Source organism: Python bivittatus, unplaced genomic scaffold, assembly GCF_059951505.1.
Source record: "Python bivittatus isolate LINGU-HERP-01145 unplaced genomic scaffold, Pbiv_v1 ctg000330_np1212, whole genome shotgun sequence".
In the NCBI taxonomy this organism is placed as follows: Eukaryota; Metazoa; Chordata; class Lepidosauria; order Squamata; family Pythonidae; genus Python; species Python bivittatus.
Window position 1 is genome coordinate 58,190,927 of NW_028277058.1, and position 22,111 is coordinate 58,213,037.

A 22,111-nucleotide genomic window follows, 5' to 3' on the forward strand; every position below is an offset into this window, starting at 1 on the left:
CAAAAGTAAATGTCTCCAGGCAGAAGTTCTCAGGCTCACTCTCTGGGGGTTCCAGGGAAGGCAGGGAAAAGTCTCTGCCTGAAAGCATGGGGAGTTACTATCAGTCAATGTGGACATTATTGGCCTAAGTAGACTAACAATTTTGTGTTGGGCTAAACTGACTAAGAAATAAGCAAGTTCGAAATATACTTTTGGATCCTGGCTTTTAAAAATAAATAAATTACAGTTCCCCCTGTGCAGAACTCTTGGGACACTCTGATTAGTTTAAATGAAAAGTGTACCCTTTCAATCTCCTCCTCGGGCAAACCAGAAAGGAAAAGAAGTGAATGCATAAAGCCCAGGCCTGCTGAAGTTCTCACTGCCAGAAACCACTATCCTATCATCTCTCAGGTCTTATCTTAGAATTGACACCTTACTGACTTACTCGCTGCTATAGGGCTCACTTGCATATACAGTAAGAAGAAGTACTGTTTGTCCATGGAAATCATTTCCATCAGGAGTCCATGAATGTACACTGGCGTACATATCACCAATGTTTCAGCATACAGGTATATATCAACATACAACTCACAAAGTGTGCAATTCTCTTCCAGACAGTAGCCCTGGAAGTTGGACGGGCAGTCATGATGGGTAGGAATGTTGTCATTTTGAAAGCAAAACCAAGTCCCTCAGCAAAACCGAATGTCAGATTCTGCAGAGTGTGATGGAGACAGATCCCCCTCTTTCAAAAATCTGAACAAAATCAAGAGTGCCCCCTTTCCAGCATACAATCATGCCGTATTCCTTCTGACCTGAACCAGCAGGAATGAGCATGGGAATTCCTCAAAAGACAGAGAGTGACAATTTCTTTAAGAAATTGTATCATCAGTCCCACACTGAATCTGCTCAAAGCAGTGAGATCATAGATTAGTTTCTCCACAGGTTGCTTGCCTGGCAGTGTTTTTACCAGGATTATACCCTTCATTAAGAGATAAAAAATAAATTAAGGGTTCTTTTTTTCCTCCCAACAAAAATTGCCACCCCAGAAAGAAGAAGGAGTCTGTGAGAAAAGCCTTGAAGCCATGCTGGGATGAGTCTTCCTGCAACCACATCAACCTAAACTTAAAAGATACCACACACCACTCCTTCTCCAAAAGACGTGAGAATGGCTAAAGCTTTGGTGAGAAGCTAGCCTTGTCTCAAACATCCTTTTTATTTGTTGCCTGCTTTCCTCCAAGTGTCATACAACTTGAGAAAGGAAGCTGTACAATTTGTAGTACTGCAACGTTGATACAAAATGATACCAAACTGTTTACAATGAGTGGGCATGATGAAAACCTATGTGTAGACAAGGAATTCTGATGCTCATCTTCGTGAATCACCCTTGCACGGACAGTGTAATTCTATGCTCACACATAAGATGAAAACTTGGCATGCAACAAGTTTGATATGTGCATCCTTTATTCATCCTCAGAAGAGGATCATGCGATACTCATTTATTTCTGTTTAACAATGGGAAAATTGGATTACTTGCCCAACATTCTCCACCCTGTCTACAGCTGTAATTTCATCTCAGTGGCCTAGTTCCACAATTAAAACACTATCCACATGGCACAGCAAATCCCAAGAGTGTTTTTTTTCCAAGGAGCTGAGGACAACAGACTTTTAAAAAATCACCTATTTTAGATTTGGAAGTTTCTACTCAGTGGAGCTCTCTAAACCTCACATTCCCAGAGAAGGGAAAGCCGAGCACGTTCTTCCAGTCATCATATTGCCGTAAGTAGGTAAGTTACTTGGGTTGTAATGGCTTGCAACAAGCACAAGCTGTGACTTGCTACACCTGAAGTTCAGTACACCCCCAAGATGTGAAATAATTTTCTATCTTTGGACGCAATTCATTTGATTTCAATCTCATCCTTGCTGGCGAAAGCACCTAGCCTTATTAAAATAAAAAAGAATGGGGTGAGGGAGAGAAGGACATCCTGCAAACTTTAAAAAGGAAACAATTTTCTAATGCCAGGTTTCCAATGGAGGGCTGCAAAGGCCACTGTACATCATCACCGAGGAACAGGCATGCAGCACTGTTCGTAAGGGAGAACAAGCCATGGAGTTTTTGGCATTTTAAAATGCAAATAACCACAACTTGGAAATGCAAGCACTGTGTACAGAACTGTGGCTACTCTGTAGATTTGCTAATATTCTGATTACTTTGTTTGGGGGTTAGTACTCGGAACAAACAGCAACACCTTTTTGTGCATGTATGCTGATGTGCAACATCACAAACTCATTCTTGACATATCATAGCCTCTCCTAGGCTGGCAGCTTCTGGATGCGCTGGCACTGTGGGCTAGAACCTCTGGAAGCGGCAGTCCCAACTGGTGGGTCTACATAATCCAGCAGCTGACCCATGCAACTACATTTCCTCCTGCTTCCCTTCCCATCAGCTGTCCCAAGCATGACAGCATGCAAATTTCTGAGCAATTACTGCATTTGTGGCCATCCCTTACACTTCAGCAAAGCAAGTTTCATTTCAGTAAAATGAAGCTAAAGCTCAAAGCCAATAGCTATAAAAATTTCAAAGCCTGCAGCCTGTGCTTGCCTTAGTTTTAGTACTCAGCTTATCTGATCATGGGGATACATTATAAAACCACTATATTTTTCTAAATCTGCCTGTTCTCTGCTTTTATATGATACCTCATCCTGCTTTCTATAACCACAGAGCAAGCTTTAAAAGATTATCCAAAGCTGGTTTCAATTTTCACGTGTGACATTCATATTTAGAGATTGCCATCATTTATACAGCCCTTTAAACACAATATGATTAATTATTGCTTTTATTTAGCAGTAATACTCAGCTATGCAGCTTTGGAAGTTAGCGGCCCTGAAACTTTGTTCTAATGAGGCTTAGCAGCAACTCTTAAAAAATCAGTTCATTTTATAAAGATATGGTCTTTCTTACAAGCAACTCTTAATACACTGTTCCATAAATACTGTACTACTCAATTACTCAACAGTTCTTTTTTTGATTTCGGAAAATGCAATTGCACAAAAACAGGTTAGGGGGGCATATACATAGTAAAACAGAGCATATAGAGATATTCAAAGACATAACTGATTGAGGGGTTATTCCAATTGTTAATGATGCACAAATCACACCTTTTTTTAACATGATACCAATCTTTATGGATAGTATCACTGTACAGTGTATTCACTAGAGGGCAGTGCACTTGTGTATATTTGGACTGAATCAGGAACTTTCCCCAAGTGCAGCACTCTTCAGATGTGTGAATTACTATTCCCAGAATTCCCTACTGGCTAAGCTGACTTGAGAATTCTGGGCATTGTAATCTAACATTTGGAAAGTACGAAGTTGGAAAAGGCTTGGAAAAGATAAACAACAACTACTGGTGGATCTTCCTCCTGAGATGCCTCCAAGTTTTAATAATCCTATAATAAGGCCTTATGGAACAACAAATAAAAATGTTTTTATCTGGCTTTATCATGCAAAGCAAAGAAAGGGGAAATACGCAAACGATATCCTTTTTATGCTATAGGAAAAAAAAGTCAGATATACTTAAAAATCTTGTATCTTTGCTGAGGGTAAAGGCATCTTAACACAACTATAAAACTGGGATGAATTTATGCACGTTTCATCTGAGGAATGTGACAGATAAGAGGGCTGATGCTATCAAAAAGCTACAAATGCAGAGAAGCTCTTGTGTCATGTGTTGGGGTCTTGTATGAACAGGCTGAATGTTGAAATTGTACCAGCCAAAAAGGGAAAACTTCAGAGGCTATGGATTCAGACAAACAAACAAAAAACATTCGGATATAATGCATTTAATGGAAGACTTCCGCCTATAAGGCACAGAAGTGGCCTAACTGGAGCAACTACACATGGAAATCCTAAACTTCAAGATGTCTGATCTTTTATCAGATCAGCTTAAATACTACAGTAATATTTCAGACATGACCTGGAAGAACTCTGTTGATCAGTCAGTGAACAGAGTCACAGCAAGTAGTACGTACCTCTTATTCCTCTTGAAAAAGTTAAAGCAAAGTTGGGCCTGATTAATATTTGCATAGGAGACCAAGAGGGAAGGCAAACTCCTTCTGTACTGTTGCCAAGGAAACTATGGACATCTTTATGTAGTCACCAGGAAAATGCCTTGACCAGAGGGAGACTTTGTCTTACTGAACTGGAAAACCAAATAGTAAAAGATGCAGCAAACTAAATAATGGATTTAAGTTACAGGAACAGTTTGGCAGTAGAACCAATTATCCAGAGAAGTGGTAGGCTACCCTCCACTGGATATGTTCAAGTGAAAGCTAGACGGCCATTTTTTGAAGAAGTTTTAATTTTGATTTCTGTGTTAAGTAGAGAGCTGACCTTGGTCTAAGTCACCTCTTCCAATTCTATGATCTTATGAAGAGAAAACCAGATTGTCACAGTCTGCCCTATGAAGAAAGCAACCTTGCGTGTTATCTACCAAAGATGTTGAGCTTTAATCCAGAGACAATCAACTTGGTGTTCCCTGGATGTTTCAAACTTCATGCTTAATGGCAAAAAACTGTAACAGCCATAGATCAGAAGAAAAAAAAGCTGCAAAACCTGATTTAAATGGATACTCTAAATGTGTGCAGTTTTACATCTGAAACTCAGCTGAAACCTAGCATAAACCTAACTATAGAAATAAAATTTATTGTTCTGATACTTAATACGTTTCCTTGAGAATAAGCTCCATCCTGTTGCGGGACAAGATAATATATTTCTATTATATTTTAAAAAGCAGAACTGATATAATGAGTCTATGCAATCAGATACATACCCAGTCATATGTACTTGAATAGGTACCTGTGGATGAAATCAAGAAATCTCTCTTTCTGTTTTGTTCTTACTTCAAACATACAGTGAATGTTTTGTCTAACTTCTTGACAGGGATTGTCCGCAAAGCCTTGCACGAGTCTACTTCAATGTGGTCATAAAACTGTGGACTATTCAGTGTTATTAACCATTTAAATGCAGTCCAATTTTCCCCAAAAGCTGATGTACACAGGACAGTGTTTTGAAAAAAATAATTATATGAATGAATGTCCTTTTTCCTGGATCCATTACAGGTAAGACTGCAGATCTTTAAAAATTACAATTCTATACAAACTATATGCGTATACTAAATAATTGCAAGACTAAGAAGAAAAATCTACAAATGATCTGTCCATTAAAACCATGTTATCTGGAACTGAATTTTATGTCAAGATAGTTATTTTTAAAAAGTTCCAAAATTTATTGTCTGATATCATCAGGTTGACTAGCATCCTTCCAAAAATCAATCTGTAGATCTGAAATGGCAGCTGGCTACTCCTATTTCTGCTTGTTCAAGAAAGAAAAGTTTTAGGATACAATACTAATTCTTGACATAGATTTGTAGTGAAGAAAGCTAAAACAATTGGATAGAAGAATGAGATTAAGTGATATGAAAGAGAGATCCAGAGGAAAAAAATACTGTAGTGAAAATGTTAAATCATTGTCCACTATTAAATTCATACTGGCATAAGGATTAAAATGTTATATTCAATTAGCATTAAAAAAAATGAAAAGGCTCATGGATGCTCTCTGGCACAGATTGGATCAGCCAGAGGATGGTCCAATAGCCCACATCCTTAAAACAGAGGACAAGGATGCTGAATTAAGCCACACCTTTCTTCTGAAGCCCCTTCCAAGTCTGTATCACATTCACATTCTAAGAACCACAATTTTAAAGTTATCTTCAAGGTAACAAGAACAATGACACCAAATTACAAATACATTGCAATTTGACTCACTCTTCAGCAAAAAGCTAGGGACATCTTTCCCAGACCTGAGCGAGTGTTTAAAGCTGGGAACACTGTTTTGATGTGTTATAGGAAACACTGCTGTATATACAAACAAACGTATCTTGGGCTGCCCTGAGAAGGGCACATACGGAAAATTAAAAAAAAAAAAGGGGGGGGGAGAAAGTGTCTCAAGTGTCTGTAATAAATAATTTATTATGTAGCCTTGCCACGGGAGAGCCCCTTCCCTGATTATTTTTGGCCTTTAGTATAGGTAATACTAAATCTAGATTTTTATTATTTATCTTTCTTTGGTAGTTTTAATGTTGTTAACTGCCCAGAGTCACTTGGTGAGTGGGCAGCCATATCAAATAATGAATGAAAGAAAGAAAACCACAAAAAGCCATTTCAGGGAGAGAAGTCAAGAGAGCTTGTTTTCTGTGCCACCAAGCCATGCAACAAGAAAGCCCAAAGGTATCCACCTTCAGTTCTGTGGTGTTGGCAAGATGAGTTTTTGTTTTGCTCCTGCTGATTTGTGTATGGAACCCTGTTTGGGCAGGGATGTGTCTAAACCTGTTGGGAGTTTTCTCACTTTTGTTTTTTAATTGAGATGCACACACATTGCCCGGCACCTCCATCACTCTTGTGCAACAGAGAACAGAATCAAAGAAACTTGCATCTAGTAATTGGTCTTTTCTTCCTAATGACTCAAACCTCTTCATGGCTTCCTTTTGGGAGTCACTGTTTTGAGTGTGTGGCCCAACAGCAAAATGAAGATAATTTTGCTTCTGCTCCCCACCTAATACAACCCAGTGGAATAATTGGTGTGGCGGCTTCTGTAATTAAAAGGAGGGAAGAGAACCTCAAGAAAGGTTGGGACAGGTTCTCATGCTTAAATTTTAAGGTGCCTTTAGGAAAAAGTTGGGAGGGTGATTGTTTAATCTTTCTGGAAATGGCAAGTTTATTCCCAAAAGCATAATTTATTGCCAGGACTATTTGGGGGAAGAAAAGAAAAGAAAAGAAAAGAAAAGAAAAGAAAAGAAAAGAAAAGAAAAGAAAAGAAAAGAAAAGAAAAGAAAAGGTTGGAAGAGAGCAGGAGGAGGAGAAGGCAGACAAGGAGAAGGCAGACTAGCTATTCTGCTCTCAATGCTACGTATTAGGACTTCTGCAGAATAGAAAAGTGGACTCTGCATGTGGAAATTCTTGACTGTATCAATATAAGATGAAACACACGCTGCAAACCAGTGCAAGATTAATATGATTTAGTCCTTTTGGAAAATTAAAGGGGTACATCGGGTGCCACAGGATTCAAATATTGAATAACCTTCTCTGTTTTATGAATGACACGACATACCAACACGCAGACATATATTGAGGTTCAGGAGTGGATTTTTATTTTCACTGTACATGAACAGAGAGAGGCCTGTTTCATGCAGGAATTCACATTCTGCTATTTTCACAATATTTTTATCATGCTTTTCCACCAAGGTGCTCCAAAGACAGAAGCAATCCAAGTTCCCTCCAGATCTCAGCACCCAATGCCTTCCTATCAGCATTTTTTTCCTTCCTTGTTTTCCCTCTACAAATCTGAAAAGTTGTGTTTTCTACAACTTTTAGGCAATTCATGACTCCTGCCTCTTTTCCTTCCAGCTCACCCTTTCAGACGCACATGCCTTCCCGAAGCACAAAAAAAAGTACCCTAAAGACAAGCTATGTATATTTTTAAAAAAATTGTGCTTGCCCTCCAGAAAGATAGATAGATAGATAGATAGATAGATAGATAGATAGATAGATAGATAGATAGATAGACAGACAGACAGACAGACAGACAGACAGACAGACAGACAGATAGGCAGATAGGCAGATAGGCAGACAGACAGACAGACAGACAGACAGACAGACATGCATATCATGGAAACACCTGATTTTCTATCTTGGGGGGATTAATAATGAAGGAAAATCACAAAAACAATTTTCCTCTCTACTCCTCCAGTTTTTAGTACACCCTCAAGAAGAAGACTTTAATTTAGTGAACAACTTCTATTGAGAAAATATATTTAGCACAAGGACTAACGCTGGAATTGACAATTCAGCTTCTGAATGAATACTGATTTGATTTTTGATGGATATTTTACTTAGGTTCTGAAGATAAATACTTAGGTTTTCCCCTTCTCCTAAGGACTTTTCAGTCAGCTATAATTTTAGTGGTGGGGGGGGCGGGGGCAAGACGGGATCAGATGCTGGTTCCTGTTTTGAGAAACGATGACCTCTCAAGGAAAACCATTTGCCTTGCCTGGGAATGATCTAAATACATCTGACAGATACCTGTGTTTAAAAATCAAGGGTGGAAAAGCATGCAGAGCCTGGCTTCTGGAATTCCTTCTGACTCTTTAATAACAGCAACGCTCTGAATCACATGAACAGGAGGGAGAATGGAGCAGTCAGCAGCACCCAGAGCCTCTGCCCGACTGCCTCTTCCAGGGAAGGAATTTTGCCAGTGGAGTCCCTTGCCAGTGAAGCCTGCTTCGCCCTGATTTTATGGTATTTCTCTGCGCCAGTGAAAACATTTTCATTTTCTCAGGTTTTTTAATATATTCATCTGTTAATTTAAAATGTATATGCCGCACAGAACCTTACCCTGGCTGTTGCTTTTATGGTGCATGTGTGTGTGTGTGCATGCGCGCGCATTCTTGCAATCTGCCTTGGGAATACTCCAGCGGGGAAGGACAGAATGTGTGTTTTTACTTTCAGTCAATCAGTAACATCTCATCCCCGCCCCCCAAAGATGGCAGCCTGAAAGGAAAACTTCTATCAACAGCTGCTCTGTTCTCTTTCCTGGATTCAGGGAAATGATCAAAAAAGGAACCATTAAAGTTTCGGTTCTGTGATCCTGACCTTAACCAGTGGCCGTTTGCTGCTAAGTGCTCCTTTGTGCAATAGCTGGGCTCACCCTTTGGTGCTGAGGCTGCTTCCTTTTATTCCCCAAAAGATCACTTGCTCCCCATCTTCTGATTTCACTCCATAGTCAAGTTCTCCTCCAGAGCTTTCTGCTGAATAGATAGAGTCTTGCAAGGTAACTAACACTGCCCACAGCTGCACCCACAATAGCGTTCTCCTGCTTGCATTACAACTTGGGGAAGATTTGGTCACGGTGCCCTAACACCCAAACACTGGTCCAATTCATCAACACATGAGGGAGGAAGAGGGTCTCCAGCAGGATCCCTTTACCTGTTTCCCCACCACAAACAGGGCACTAAATGGAACGGGTGGTGAGTGGCTTGGCCTGTAATGCAATCCCACTGCCTGACAAGTCAATAAAGAGCCAATCCATCCTCCCCAGCCACACAGAGAGTGCCAAGGTTAGGAGCAAACACAATTTGGATAGGCCTATACAGGGAACTTAATGAGCCCCATTATTTGGCTATTGTGGGCAAACACTATGAAACCAGTAATCTAAATTACCAAAGTCTGAATAACTGGTCGCTAAATGGCACACGGAGTTCAAAAGAACCTGTACAATGGCTGCCTTATTTACCCTTTCAGAAGAGGACCATTGTCCTGCCAAAAGCCTAGAGGTAAGGTGAGCTCATAAGTAATTTTGAGGATTTTAAACCCAAGAGCAGCACTGAAATAGTACAGTGTCTGACTTTTTCCTTCTTTCTCCCTCCATAAACTGGCCACCATGGTAAGGAAGTGGAAATACATAGGGAAATTCTGGATCAACATGACAAGTCATTTCCCTCATGATTCTCTGGTGCTGGATAAATTGCTCCCTTTTATACTGCACAGCCTCTAAGATTCTGGGTATGCCTCAAAACTTCCACGGCATGTTTGAGTAGTGCTTTTGAAGCCTATCCAGATAGGTGGCAGCCACCCAGACTGTTGCTGCTGGACCTGGTTAATGTCTGGATCAGAGACCACCAGAAAATTCCAGGTATCTAGGTTGGACTGGATAATAGTAATAATAATGATATACCATCATCATCATCAACTTGAAAGAAGGCAATGGCAACCATTTCTGTACTGCTACCAAGAAAACTACATGCATGTCCATGAAGCCACCATGAAGCTTGACTTGAAGAAGGCCTTACTTATTTTGAAATCTATTACTTTAGACCAGTGTTTCTCAACCTCAACAACTTTAAGGTGTGTGGACTTCAACTCCCAGAATTCGTCATGCAGCGTGCTGCCTGGGGATTTCTGGGAGTTGAAATCCATGCATCTTAAAGCTGCTGAGGTTGAGAAACACTGCTTTAGACTATAAAGTGAGAGATACAGAACACTCAACTTCCTGAGCAACAATACGGAGGAGCTGAAAATGGCCACAGCTCCCTGGTGCCTACCCATATTGTTTCACGTGCATCTATCTTTGAAAATGCTGTTAACCACAGCACTGCAATGGTAGCACATACTACTGTTAAACAAAGGGTAAAGCAGCTTCCAGCCTTGGATTGTTATACTTTCCATGTACCCTGCAGAACAGAAATGCCAAGCTGCCTGAACCATAACCACCACAAAGACTAAAAGCAAAGGGTATAAAGTCAATTTAAAATGTATTTTAAATACAACAAAATAAAATTGTAGAGTTGTCGCTTTCATAGAGCTGCATCTTATATTCACATACAGCAAACCACACTCTATTTTTTCGGAAAGCCAACCCTGTGTGGGAATCAATGGCTACTCTATGGTGCTGTGTCAAAGCAGCCTGAGCACAACTATCAACTCAGCAAGTGCCCTTAGACAAGCCACCCTATTTCTCAGCTACAGTTCTGCAAGATGGGGGGAAATTATTCTGACTTTCTCAATTCACAGAAATCAGGATTGGGGGTGGGGGGAAGAGGTGAAGTTACAGTATAAATGGCAGACCATGGCTTTGTTCTGGAGCGGCCAGATGATTAGAAGCAAGGTCTGGGGAGCAGCGAGTTCTCAGGAAATATTCTGAGACTTTAGAATATGATTTCCTTTGTGTTATGTGCAACCTCTGGTGCAATGTGTGTTTGTGTGTATGTGTGTGCTTCCCCTGATATTTTGCTGTGTGTGTATCTGAGTGCCACTAATATTGCTTTCCCTGAAATGGATACATCACTGTATGTTATGGTTTGGATTTTGGGGCACAGGCAACAGCTCTGTCTTGTTCTCCATTTCTTGTTCAAGTTACTGGTTTCTGAACATTATCAACTTAACTTCTGTGAACTTAACTTCTGTGCACACTCAACTGTATCAGTTAAAAATCTAGGGGCCATATTTTATCTACACGCAAAGCTTGGCTGCTTTTTTTGCAGCTTAGGATTTTGGCTAGTTTATGATTCAAAGAATGGTGCAAATCCCAAAATTGGGTTAATTCAGTAATGAAGTTAAGCATGTTGTAGGAACCCTAGGACTGGCCAGATTCCACTTCTTTTTCCCCTTTAATCTCATGTACTGTTTGAAAAATGGGTGTTATTAATTGATTGAACAAACAAGACATCAAGATAAAAAATAAAGAATGTACAAAGTTAAAAAAAAAAAACAGGAACAAAAGCAAGCAAAAAATTAAAGAAAACTTGGGAGCATGCATAAACACACACACACACACACACACACAGAGTGATTTGTTACTAGTAGCTACCTTCTGACTGGGTGAATCCCTGCTCACTTGGTAGCCATTTTGTGGTCAAAAAGTTTAGGGATCTTTTTTTTTTTTTACAGCATCATATAACAGCCAAATATAAATATGATTGGTCTCAGTTTGTGTATATGCTACAGTGGGTTTCTTCAGACTTGTATAAGATGAACTACAATCTCCAAAATCCAATCAATCAGTTAAGCAAGAACGGGCCTGACTCATTAAGGCATAATTAATTTATTTTGACTATGGAGTCATGTGAAGGATTGCTCTGCTTGACTTGTTCAAAATCCTTTGCATGAATCCAACAACCTGGGATAACTCACCAAAACTGTTTTAATACAGGTCCATGAATGGACATTTTATACAACCTCATCAAGCAAATGACATTTATCAGTCAATAAATGCAATAAGCCATTTGAAAAAATAGTGCAGATTAGGTGCTCAAATCATATTGGCAACTGAAGCTTGATAACCCCACATACTACACCATTTTTTTCTAGATAATTAGTCATAAACATTTCCCTTTAGACACTAAATTACAGTAGTAATCTTGTGACAATAATATAACAGGACCAGCAGATCATTCAAATCATATACAAGTAGCTACAGATTCCTTAAAAACTTGGTAGACCAAAGTCTTGGATCCATTAAGGATAAGATCTTTCAAAACAAATTAAATAAAGCAATTTATTGAGGCTTGAATTTGAGATAAAATAGATTTATTGTTGACCTTTTTTCATTTAAAGAACAAATTTAGTTCTAATTACAATAGAATGGAATCCAATAAATTTCTTCTAATGTGGCATTTATGCAAGTATTGCTATACTTGTTTACTACAACGACAGAAATTCTCTGATTATAATCTATTTTCCACTTGGTTTTATTGTGAAGTCAAAGCACTAGCAAGAAACTAGTGTTTGAAATTTAAGATTTCTCCTAGATCTTGTTACACTTATTTTAGATATAGAAGAACCAGACTTGACAATCCAGTCCATCTGACTGGAATGCACATATAAACTAGTTGAAATGTTTCTTTTAAAATGTGAATATATATTTGTATGTGGAAGCCCTATCCAAGGGGGAAGATAGCAGGATTCTTAGGTAGATCTAGAGACAAGAATCAAACATTTACATGGATCTGCTTGTGAATAAAACAAGGCATCTCTACAAAAAAACATATTTATTTTTACTGAATTATATACATGGATTAATCCAAGCATATTTTGGCAGAGTCACTGAAAAGGAGGAACAGTGTGCTTCTTAAACAGTGTTTTATACAAAGGTATACAAATACTTATATTAAAAATAATTAGCAAATAGCTTTATTGTCTGAATATCAATTCAAATTAACCAAATAAATAAACAGAGATTTGATGGCTGGTGTGGGTCTTCCGGGCTGCGTGGCCGTGTTCTTGGAGTTTTGTTTCCTAACGTTTCGCCAGCACCTGTGACCGGCATCTTCAGAGTGCAGGAGCACAAACTGCTCCTGTCTGTGCTCCTGCACTCTGAAGATGCCGGTCACAGGTGCTGGCGAAACGTTAGGAAACAAAACTTCAAGAACACGGCCACACAGCCCGGAAGACCCACACCAGCCATCGTATGCCGGCCGTGAAAGCCTTCGACAATACAAACAGAGATTTATTGCCCTAGGAGCTATGTTTGCCCAAAGTAACATAGGCTCACCAATGCCAGCTATCCAATAAGGGTTTTTCCTTTTTTTTTTTTTTTTTACAAAAAAATGATGAAGGGGAGGCTTTTTGAAAATGCAGGCACATGCTCATTTTTGAACATATATTGAACAGTAGATATATTGGACGATATGCAAAGTCAAAGGATTTTGATATATTTCATGTGTCAATGGGGGTAAGGAGACCTCAAAAAATTGAGAGAAAAAGAATCCACAGACTTGCTCTTGGACATGTTCAGGGTTAAATTGCCAAGCAGACCTTTAATTTTAAAGCATCTGCTACCTTATTCTCAGTCCAAAGATATTCAGAGTGCCTACAAGAAAATTCCCAAATTACAAGGCTCCATAAACATGTCACCTTGAGTGGCTGCCAAAGTTGAAAGAGTATAAATCAAATCAAATAACAATAACAATAAACAATAAAGCAACAGTCCCACAATTTAGTCCCACAGCAGACAACAGAACAGCATACACAACTGGTGCCAAAAATGTCTTGGGCATACTATCTACTGCCTCTTCCAAAGACAAGAGTTCAAGAGCCAGGACACCAACACGTTTTTGCCTGATTCATCGTATGACATGACTTGTTCAGGGTGGGAGCTAGCCAGCTCAGAATTGCTTAACCAAAATATTCTGTTCTTTTGCAGTCTGAACTTTGTGGTAGATTTGTAGGAAAATGGAGTGCGGAAATGTACAAATACCTGGTGATAGTAGTAAGCCACTCACCTCACTCTTCAGCACAGAATGAAGGGAGGTATCTTGCATATTTGGGGGAAAGTGGTGAAGAACAAAAATGGATGCAATTGTAGGCTTGCGCACTGGCTACCAGAACACCCAGAGCCACCCCTCTGTTCACATAGAGCAAAGCCAGGAATTTAGATGAGTATTTAAATAAAAGTAAATGATTAGAAGGAGAGAGCCAGTTTGGTGTCGTGGTCAGGCTAGAAAGCAGGAGACGGTGAGTTCTAGTCCCACCTTAGGCACAAAGCCAGCTGGGTGACCTTGGGCCAGTCCCTCTCTCTCAGCCCTAGGGAGGAGGCCAGGGCAAACCACTTCCAAACCACCTTCCAAGAAAACTGCAGGGACTTGTCCAGGCAGTCACCAAGAGTCAAAAACTGACTTGAAGGTGCACACACGCACATACACACACACAGGATTAAAAATCTTCATCTACTACTCTTAGTCCAAACAGAAAAGACCAAATACTGAGGAAAAAATGCCACCTTTTTATCCATACTGAAAGGCTCTGCAAGACAGGATTGATGGACCTTAATAGAAGCTGTCTACTGGAGGTGCAAAAACATTTATCTTGTTCTACTTTTTTGATGCAAACAATTTCAACTTCCATCCTTCTGATGGCACGCATAAATCCCTCAAATCAACCTGTTTCTCTTCAGTATTATTTAGAGGGGAAAAGAGAACAATTTTATATTTTTTCCTCCTTTTTCCTTCTCAAACGATGTTTGTTACTCTTTCCTTCTTCCCAACTAGCAAAGGATCAGGATGCTGTGTATATGCTTTCAGTACAGAATATAAAAGCTATAAACATCATTAGGTGAATCTTCTGTCAGGTGCTAAACTTTAGCCTAAAACTCTGGGACTACATTCTCCTATACTATAATTGCTTCTTCTAACTTGGTTGTCTCCATGAGTTTTCAGAATTTCCAACTTGTTTTGAGGGGCTCCTGTTGTCGTTCCTTCACTGGGGAACTTTTTCTCCTTCCCCATCCCTCATGACCAGTTAGACAACTTTTCATTTTGAAAGCTTTTTTATTGAAACACTGGAATTGTCTCCAGATTGTTTCTCCCTCTTACTGTCTGCACACACTCAGTGTGAATAAGAGTGTCGCAAGACTGCTAAATAGCAAAGACAGTTTTCAGACAATCCATACCTTAACAATGTTCTCATTAAGTCTCCAGAAACAATTTCCTACTCAACAGTCTGATGATCTCATTTTGGCATGCAAGACTGATTCAGCAGGCTTAACAATTTGACAGATTTAAAAATCAGGGCTGAGTTGCAGATGCCCTGAAAGACTATTGTGTTGCTGTACAGGGGACCCCCAAGAATCTACTCATTTATTAATTTTCCTGAATTTTATATCCCTTCAACCTGATTGACTCAAAGTAGCTTAAAGAAATCTGCTTCCTTATAAGAGTATGGAAGGTCGTCCACAATGCCACTCACTATGGCAAGGGTACCACAGACTTCTGTCAACAAGGGGACATTCCTCCTGAACTTGGGAACTGTGAAGGGGCACATGCATACCAGCTATATGTACCATTTTCCGAAGTTATAAAATGTAGAAATAATGTTTTGCCTGTCCATTCCAACCCAAATTTCTAATGCTGTATCAATATTACAGATTTGACTTATCTTTTTCAGAAGCCAGTATTGACTAAAAAAAGGGGTTATAAATGTTAGAGATAAATATAATATTAACATGTACATGAATGCCTACATGCATACGCAATTCAATCCAGGCCACTTTAACAAATAGTACTATCAAACAATACCTCATTTTCTGAAATCAAGTCTGACGAAATAATAGCTAATATTTTGTTCAATATTATTATAAGCTGTCAACCAAATTGTCAAGTTTATGTTCCATTTTATGAGAAAATGCTGTTAGCAGCCTTGATTCTGAAACATTCTTATTACTTAAGCCTTTTAAGTTTTGTTTAGTGTCCTTGAACATGAACACAGGAAGACAAACAAAAATTCTTAATCTGCCTGCACAATCATAAAGCAGGGATAATGCCCTTGGGTAGTATAAAGGCTCTATTTAATTGCAAAATAAAAACGCCTAATTATTAGGGCAACCAAGGTTCATGTACATTTGTTCAGGAAATATATTAATTAGGAAAAGTGATAGCATATTAAATGGATTTTGCCATAAGCAGGAGACATCTGATGAAACCATCCCCACCAAGAGTTCATCAAATGGGTTATTTCATACTCACATCTTGTCCTGACCACCCACTCTCAGCGTCAGCCTGGGAATCACAGGAGATGGTGCAGGAATAACAGGTTCAACTTTGATCTGCTAAAGGTAACATATTCAAATATTAAAATGGGATATTTCCTATAGAGAAAAGTTTTAACGCTGTGTTGAATTATGTAGAGGACTTTCCTATAAGAAACCCTGCTTGTAACTTAACATAAGGCAAATTAATGGAAAGAAAAAAATAATGAAAAAGTGTTTAGGATATTACCCCATTTTATTGACTATGTATCACAGAGTAGCTTTTTTTTTTTTTTAATCTGCACTCAGTCGTTACCGACTCTGCAGTGACTGCTTTTGGACGAGTCCTTTGCAGTTTTCAAGGCAAGGTGTTTCGGCAGTGGTTTGCCAGGGCCTCCTTCCTAGAGCAGAGCCCAGCTGGCGAGCGCAGGAGGCGGGGTTTCTGTTGCTTCCTTTTTCAGGCAAGCGTGGCTTCCTCGCTACCAGAAACTGCTTCCGACTCCTTTTGCAAGGCGCCGCCAGCATTTTTCCTCCCACCGGAGTGAGAGTCCCCATTTATCTACTCACGTAAGTTTTCGAACTGTTGGGTTGACAGGAACTGGGGGAGGAAGCAGGAGCTCACTCTGCTACGCGAAGGCTGGGCTCGAACCGCTGAAGTGTCGATCATTTCTGGCCAGCAACTTTCAGCGTCATTAAGCTGCTGCGCCACCGCATCCCCCACAGAGTAGTAAATAAACCTTATTTATACTGTCTTTTAGAATAGTATATGGGCTAAACGAACAGGTAATACCAGCCCAAAACAGGCTGCTACTTGAACTAGAGTCCAAATCCCTCCTTGTTTCCTCCTGATTCTCTCCACATAATGACTTCAACCCTAACCCCATCCTCTGTAGCCCATTACACAGCTGACTACATGGGAGAATTTAGCCCCTTACTGACTATACAGTGTATTTTATTTATACACACATTGCATGCAGCCTACTCCATATATCAGTCATGAGGTTAGAGGCATGAATAGGGCTTCCAGAAGATGAATAAGAATTATCAGCTAACCCCCCAGATTTTACCATTCCGGAGGCCAGAGTAGAGGAAGAGACATCCCAAGTAAGGAATTGCTAGTTTTATTTCTGAAACTTTTAGCATAACTAGTTCATGCCTTTTTAAAAAGCTATTTGAATATTGAATATCAATGTATAGTTTACAAGATGCATGCAGTGGGCAATTCTAATCTACATAATTCTAAGTGGTGTGCCCAGCGTAAGTCCACAGAGCTCAAGAGACTGTACTGAGCAAATCAATGTGTTTAGGGTAGTCAATTTCTGCCTGCTGAATTTCTGAAACTGTTCTGGCTTGGCATTTTATTCTTTTCTTAGGAAATATGGAACACCAATACTTCTTTAAATTTTGCATTATCTTTGGTGGAGATGGCAAAACTGACTACTTTGCTTAAAGAGAGGACATTGTCTAGCTTTGTTTCTAATTGGAAACCACTCTTGGACTTTTTGCTTGACAATCAAAAAAATGCAATTCTGATTTTGGGATTCGATGATTGATGTTATACCTATAGAAATATCTTGTACAAATCATATGTATTGTTGAAATAGATTGATTCTGTGAATTTTTTTGAATGTTAGACTAAAAATTATTTTCTACTATGTAAATTTTTAGATACTAGAGTAAGAGGTGAAGATACTTTACATTTATACCTGTACCAAGGAAAGTCAGAAGCTACCTTTCTTTTTCTATGCCTTTTGTTTATTAATCTTCCTCTTCCTCTTCCTCTTCCTCTTCCCCCCCTCCCTCCCTCCCCCTCCCCCTCCCCTCCCCTCCCCTCCCCCTCCCTCCCTCCCTCCCTCCCTCCCTTCCTTCCTTCCTTCCTTCCTTCCTTCCTTCCTTCCTTCCTTCCTTGTATCTTAACCTTTTGGAAATTTAATAAAATTTATTAAAAAAAATTTTTTTTTGCATTATCTGGTTCCTGATTTACTGATGGGGCTGACAAGGAGAAATTCACAAAAAGTTTACCATGCCTATGAAAACTGGTACCAAAGATATGTTTTCCTCCCAGCATTTATCCAAACATTTTTTTTCTTTTTAAATACCTACATGAAAAAGACCATCGCTCCATCCTCCATTACTCAGTCAACATTTTTAGAATGGCTTGCAGTAAAGTATTCACAATAGGCAACCCTCATTATTTTTTTTAAAGGCTCAGCAAAATTAAAAATTGACCAGAGCAAAGACAGGAAAAAACCAAAAACAATAATATTAGTATTTTAGCAAAGTAAAAGTCCTGAAAGGCTTGAGCAAAGAAAAAAAAATCTCTACGTTGTAAAAGGCAAATCTTCATGAGGTGGGTTTTCTGCACACAGGACACAACTGAAAAGACCTCAAAGAGATCCTGGAGAACCTCTGAAGACTTTTAAGTAGTAGCCTAAAGCTGCAAATACTCAACACACTAGAATCTTTATAATCTAGTGTTACTAGTGCTGATATTGGTAGCAAACATGTTGGGTGTCAAGCTGACACTAATGTTACACAACACAGAAACATTCCTTACTCATTGTTTATTCACTGGAGGCGGGGGGAGATGAACACTATGATGGGCTTCCTTTTGCAGTCCTACATGGTAAATTTAGTTTAGTTTTTTTTTTAATGTCCTAGATTTAGAAGCACTCTCTTCTCTTAAGAATCCTCAGAAGACACCTTTGCTAACATTTTGCAATACATATTCCAAGTTAATCGGCTGAGAGCCCGCTAATAAATCAGTACAGAACCCTAATAAACATAATTAATCACCTTGTTTTCTGTCTTTCGCTTTATGATTAAATGTGCCCATTCACAAAGGATGCCAAATTGCACACCTTTGTTTGTTGCTATGTATTCTTTGCAGTTGGCAAAGGAGAATGCATGTTGTTGGGTCAGAACAAATCAACCTAATCCAATCATAGGCAAAGCAAGACAATTAGCCTACCTTTAGCAGCTGGCACTCAGAGGTACAGTGCTTCCACACCTGGAAGTTTTATTTAACTATAAAGGGTAAAAGTTACGAATCAATCTTTCCTATATGAATTTATTATCAACCTAATTAAAAACAACTTCTCCCTTTTATACTAATTGTAATAGTATGTGGGAATGACCTTGGGAGACAGGAGGAAGAGCCGCAGACTAGACAACAGTCAGACAAGCGGCAGCTGAGCCTGCAGGAGGAATGGGGGTGGAGAAAGCGTCTCAGAAGGGACCCTCCCTAGTTTCTTGGACTGTAAAGGCAATGGGGGAGAGATGTATTTTCAGACTTGCAAGATCCTGCTAATGTAACCTTACAATAAAATTAGAGCTAGTACTTCTGGGTGTGTTTCTTGTCTGGACTACCTTGCAAGGCTGACATCAATCTCACAAGTCTGAAAGTACATGGTTTCCCCAAGGTGGCACTTTCCAAGTACGGTGGCACTGCAACACTAAAAATTCCTTTCATCATAATGGCTGGGAACTCTGGCAGGTCCTGTTCCAACAGATCTGCAGGGTGCAAGATTGCAGAAAGCTGTATTAGTGTAATGGTATGTGGGAATGACCTTGGGGGACAGGTGGAAGAGCCACAGACTAGACAACGGTCACTGTATTTGTAAGTTTTTTAGGTACTTCCTTTTATGAATCTGCAATCCACAAATCCTGTGGGCAAAAAGTTGTAGCAAAATGAGATATGGAGAAAAATTGTGTGAAAGCTTGCTTATATCTATCCAAGAACATTTTTGTGGTAATTTAATCAAATAATCCTACCCAAAACCCTAAAAAACAAAAACCAGAAATCTTAATTCAGTTGTTGATTTTTAAAGAGCACGTTTCAAGAACTAAGACTTATGGAAACATGCTTTGTTTGGGGTGCTTTGCATTGATTTTTACAAATTAAATTAATACAACCGACACAGTCCAGAATAGTAAGAATCTAAATGAGGTTGTGGCATTTTATTTATAGAACTGGAAGCCAAGAAAAACTGCATGCATGTGCGTGATTATGTTTAAGCATCTACACTGGAGAAGAAGCAGGTGTGTGAATGTGTGTTAAAGAAAATATGAATGTGAGTATGCATGAGGAACACCGAAAGCAAATTAAATGGACAGCTTGAGCATTTTGTTTTTAAAAATATGTGACGGGGACATGAACTCTCTGTGATTAAAATTTAAAGAGCTGCAATTTTGGAATAAGCTGGGTATTTGGACTGGCAGAAGAATATTTACAGTGGATTACTAGGCTTCCCAAGTCACCAAAGAGGTAATGTCCAGCAATGTAAGACTCCTTTGTAGCTAACTAAAAATACATTGTCACTGGATTTGTCCAGTTTTATGTATAAGCAATACTTCTTTCACCTGAACTAATACTAGTAGTCATATAAGCCCCTTATTGTGGTGTGCTGCAATTTTTTTTTTTTTTTTGCACTAATCTTCAAGGATTTAGCTTCTTTGCCACATACCTCAGGGCACCAACTGATAAAGCCCTAACTCTCCGTTTTTCCAGGACACCAGCAGAGCGGCCTTGCAAAAAATGAAAATCACTCAAGAGATTTAAAAGGGAGAAAATTTATTTTCAAAATCCTGACTTCCAGCAAAGAGATGGACTTCTTCCATCTTTAAAAAAAAAAAAAAAAGGGTGGGGGGAGACTTATCTCTTGAGATCACTTTAAATTTTAATTTTGTTGAGGGACTGTTTCATGCAGTCTAGCTTTAAAGTTTATCTTTTGACAGGGACTTTTCACCAAGGTAACAGGAAGCTTTGTCAATGTAATCTGCCCAAGCTTATACTGCTTTCCTATAATACAATTTATTTTAGGAGTATAAAGGATAGATTTTTAATCACTTGTAATGTTGCATTATAGTCCTAATAGTGTACTGAATTGTAACAGTAGGAGACAAGAACTAGTTACAAAATGGGGGAAGAGCTATTTTATTTTTTCTAAAGTTCATTTTAATCATTTAGCACTTTATTCATAAGTTGCAATTCGGAACAGAATCATATCTTCTCCCCAAATCTGTTAATATATGAACGCTGCAATTATGATAAGTTATGACTCCCCTCTGCAGATAATACAGTCATTGAGAGATATTTATTTATATGTGATTTCTACTTGGGAGATAGAATTCTCTACCAGATGTGATCATTATAGGAGCTTATAGAGTGGTTTCCTATGCCAAAGTATCCAACCAAAAATAGGGGAACAGAGAGAAGGAAATACCAGGGCAGATAAAGGGGGAGGGAGGCAGATTTGAGCACAGATACTCAAATCCCTTCTGTCTCCTTCAATGAACCTGCTTTTCTCACTTCACCTCTATCAAATAGCCCGATTATCTGATAGTGGGAGCCAAGTTCTTTTTCTTTCCCCAGAGTCTCCTTTTTCAGATTCCCTTGGTCTCTGCATAGTTCACTCCCGTTGAGAAAGAGCAAATGTTGCATTTCAGCAAAGCATCTCTCATTCAAGCTCTAATACAAATGGTACTTTCTATGGGAGAGATCATAACAACCCAATGTGAGCAGTTAACCAGTTTGGTTAAGGTGCTCGACTGGGAGAAAGAAAACCTGAGTTCCAGTTCTGCTTTAGGTACAGAAATCAGCAGGGCTACCTTGGGCCAGTCACTCCTTCTCAGTCCCAGAAAGCAGGCAGTAGCAAACCACTTCTGAAAATCTTGCCTAGGACTTTGCCCATGTAATTGCCAGGAGCCAAGTCTGACTTGAAGGCCAAAAAAAAAAAAAGGCATTTAACTTAGTAGTGTTAATTTGACAAATCAGAGCTAGTAAAAAATGTCTGTAGATATAGGCACAGCCTATCAGCTTATATAATGAGGAACACTGAGGATTTCAAAATTCCCAGAAGAAAACAAATCACATTGCTAAATTGTTCAATACTGAAAAGTTTCTCTGGTTTCACTGGAGAGCAAAAAATGTACCAACATTTTCACCTTTGATAGTCCTCTTGGGGCTTAAAAATGATTTCACGCTGAGTATGTTTACGACTCCATTGTTACTCTCATCCCAGTCAAAAGCTGCCTTGGTGCAGCGATACTCTGATGAAT

At 39.2% G+C, this 22,111-nt stretch overlaps 1 protein-coding gene across 2 annotated transcripts in view; it reads right to left on the minus strand.

Annotated features, from left to right (window-relative positions):
• TAF3 (TATA-box binding protein associated factor 3) overlaps positions 1–22,111 on the minus strand; it is a 135,679-nt gene that overhangs the window by 15,636 nt on the left and 97,932 nt on the right. The window contains exon 4 of one of the 2 annotated variants that reach the window (XM_088141408.1): positions 16,050–16,129. In XM_088141408.1, the coding sequence (XP_087997534.1) occupies positions 16,050–16,129 (80 nt within the window). Of the gene's footprint in view, positions 1–16,049; positions 16,133–22,111 lie in introns of both variants that reach the window. The other variant, XM_088141407.1, reaches the window with a different exon arrangement.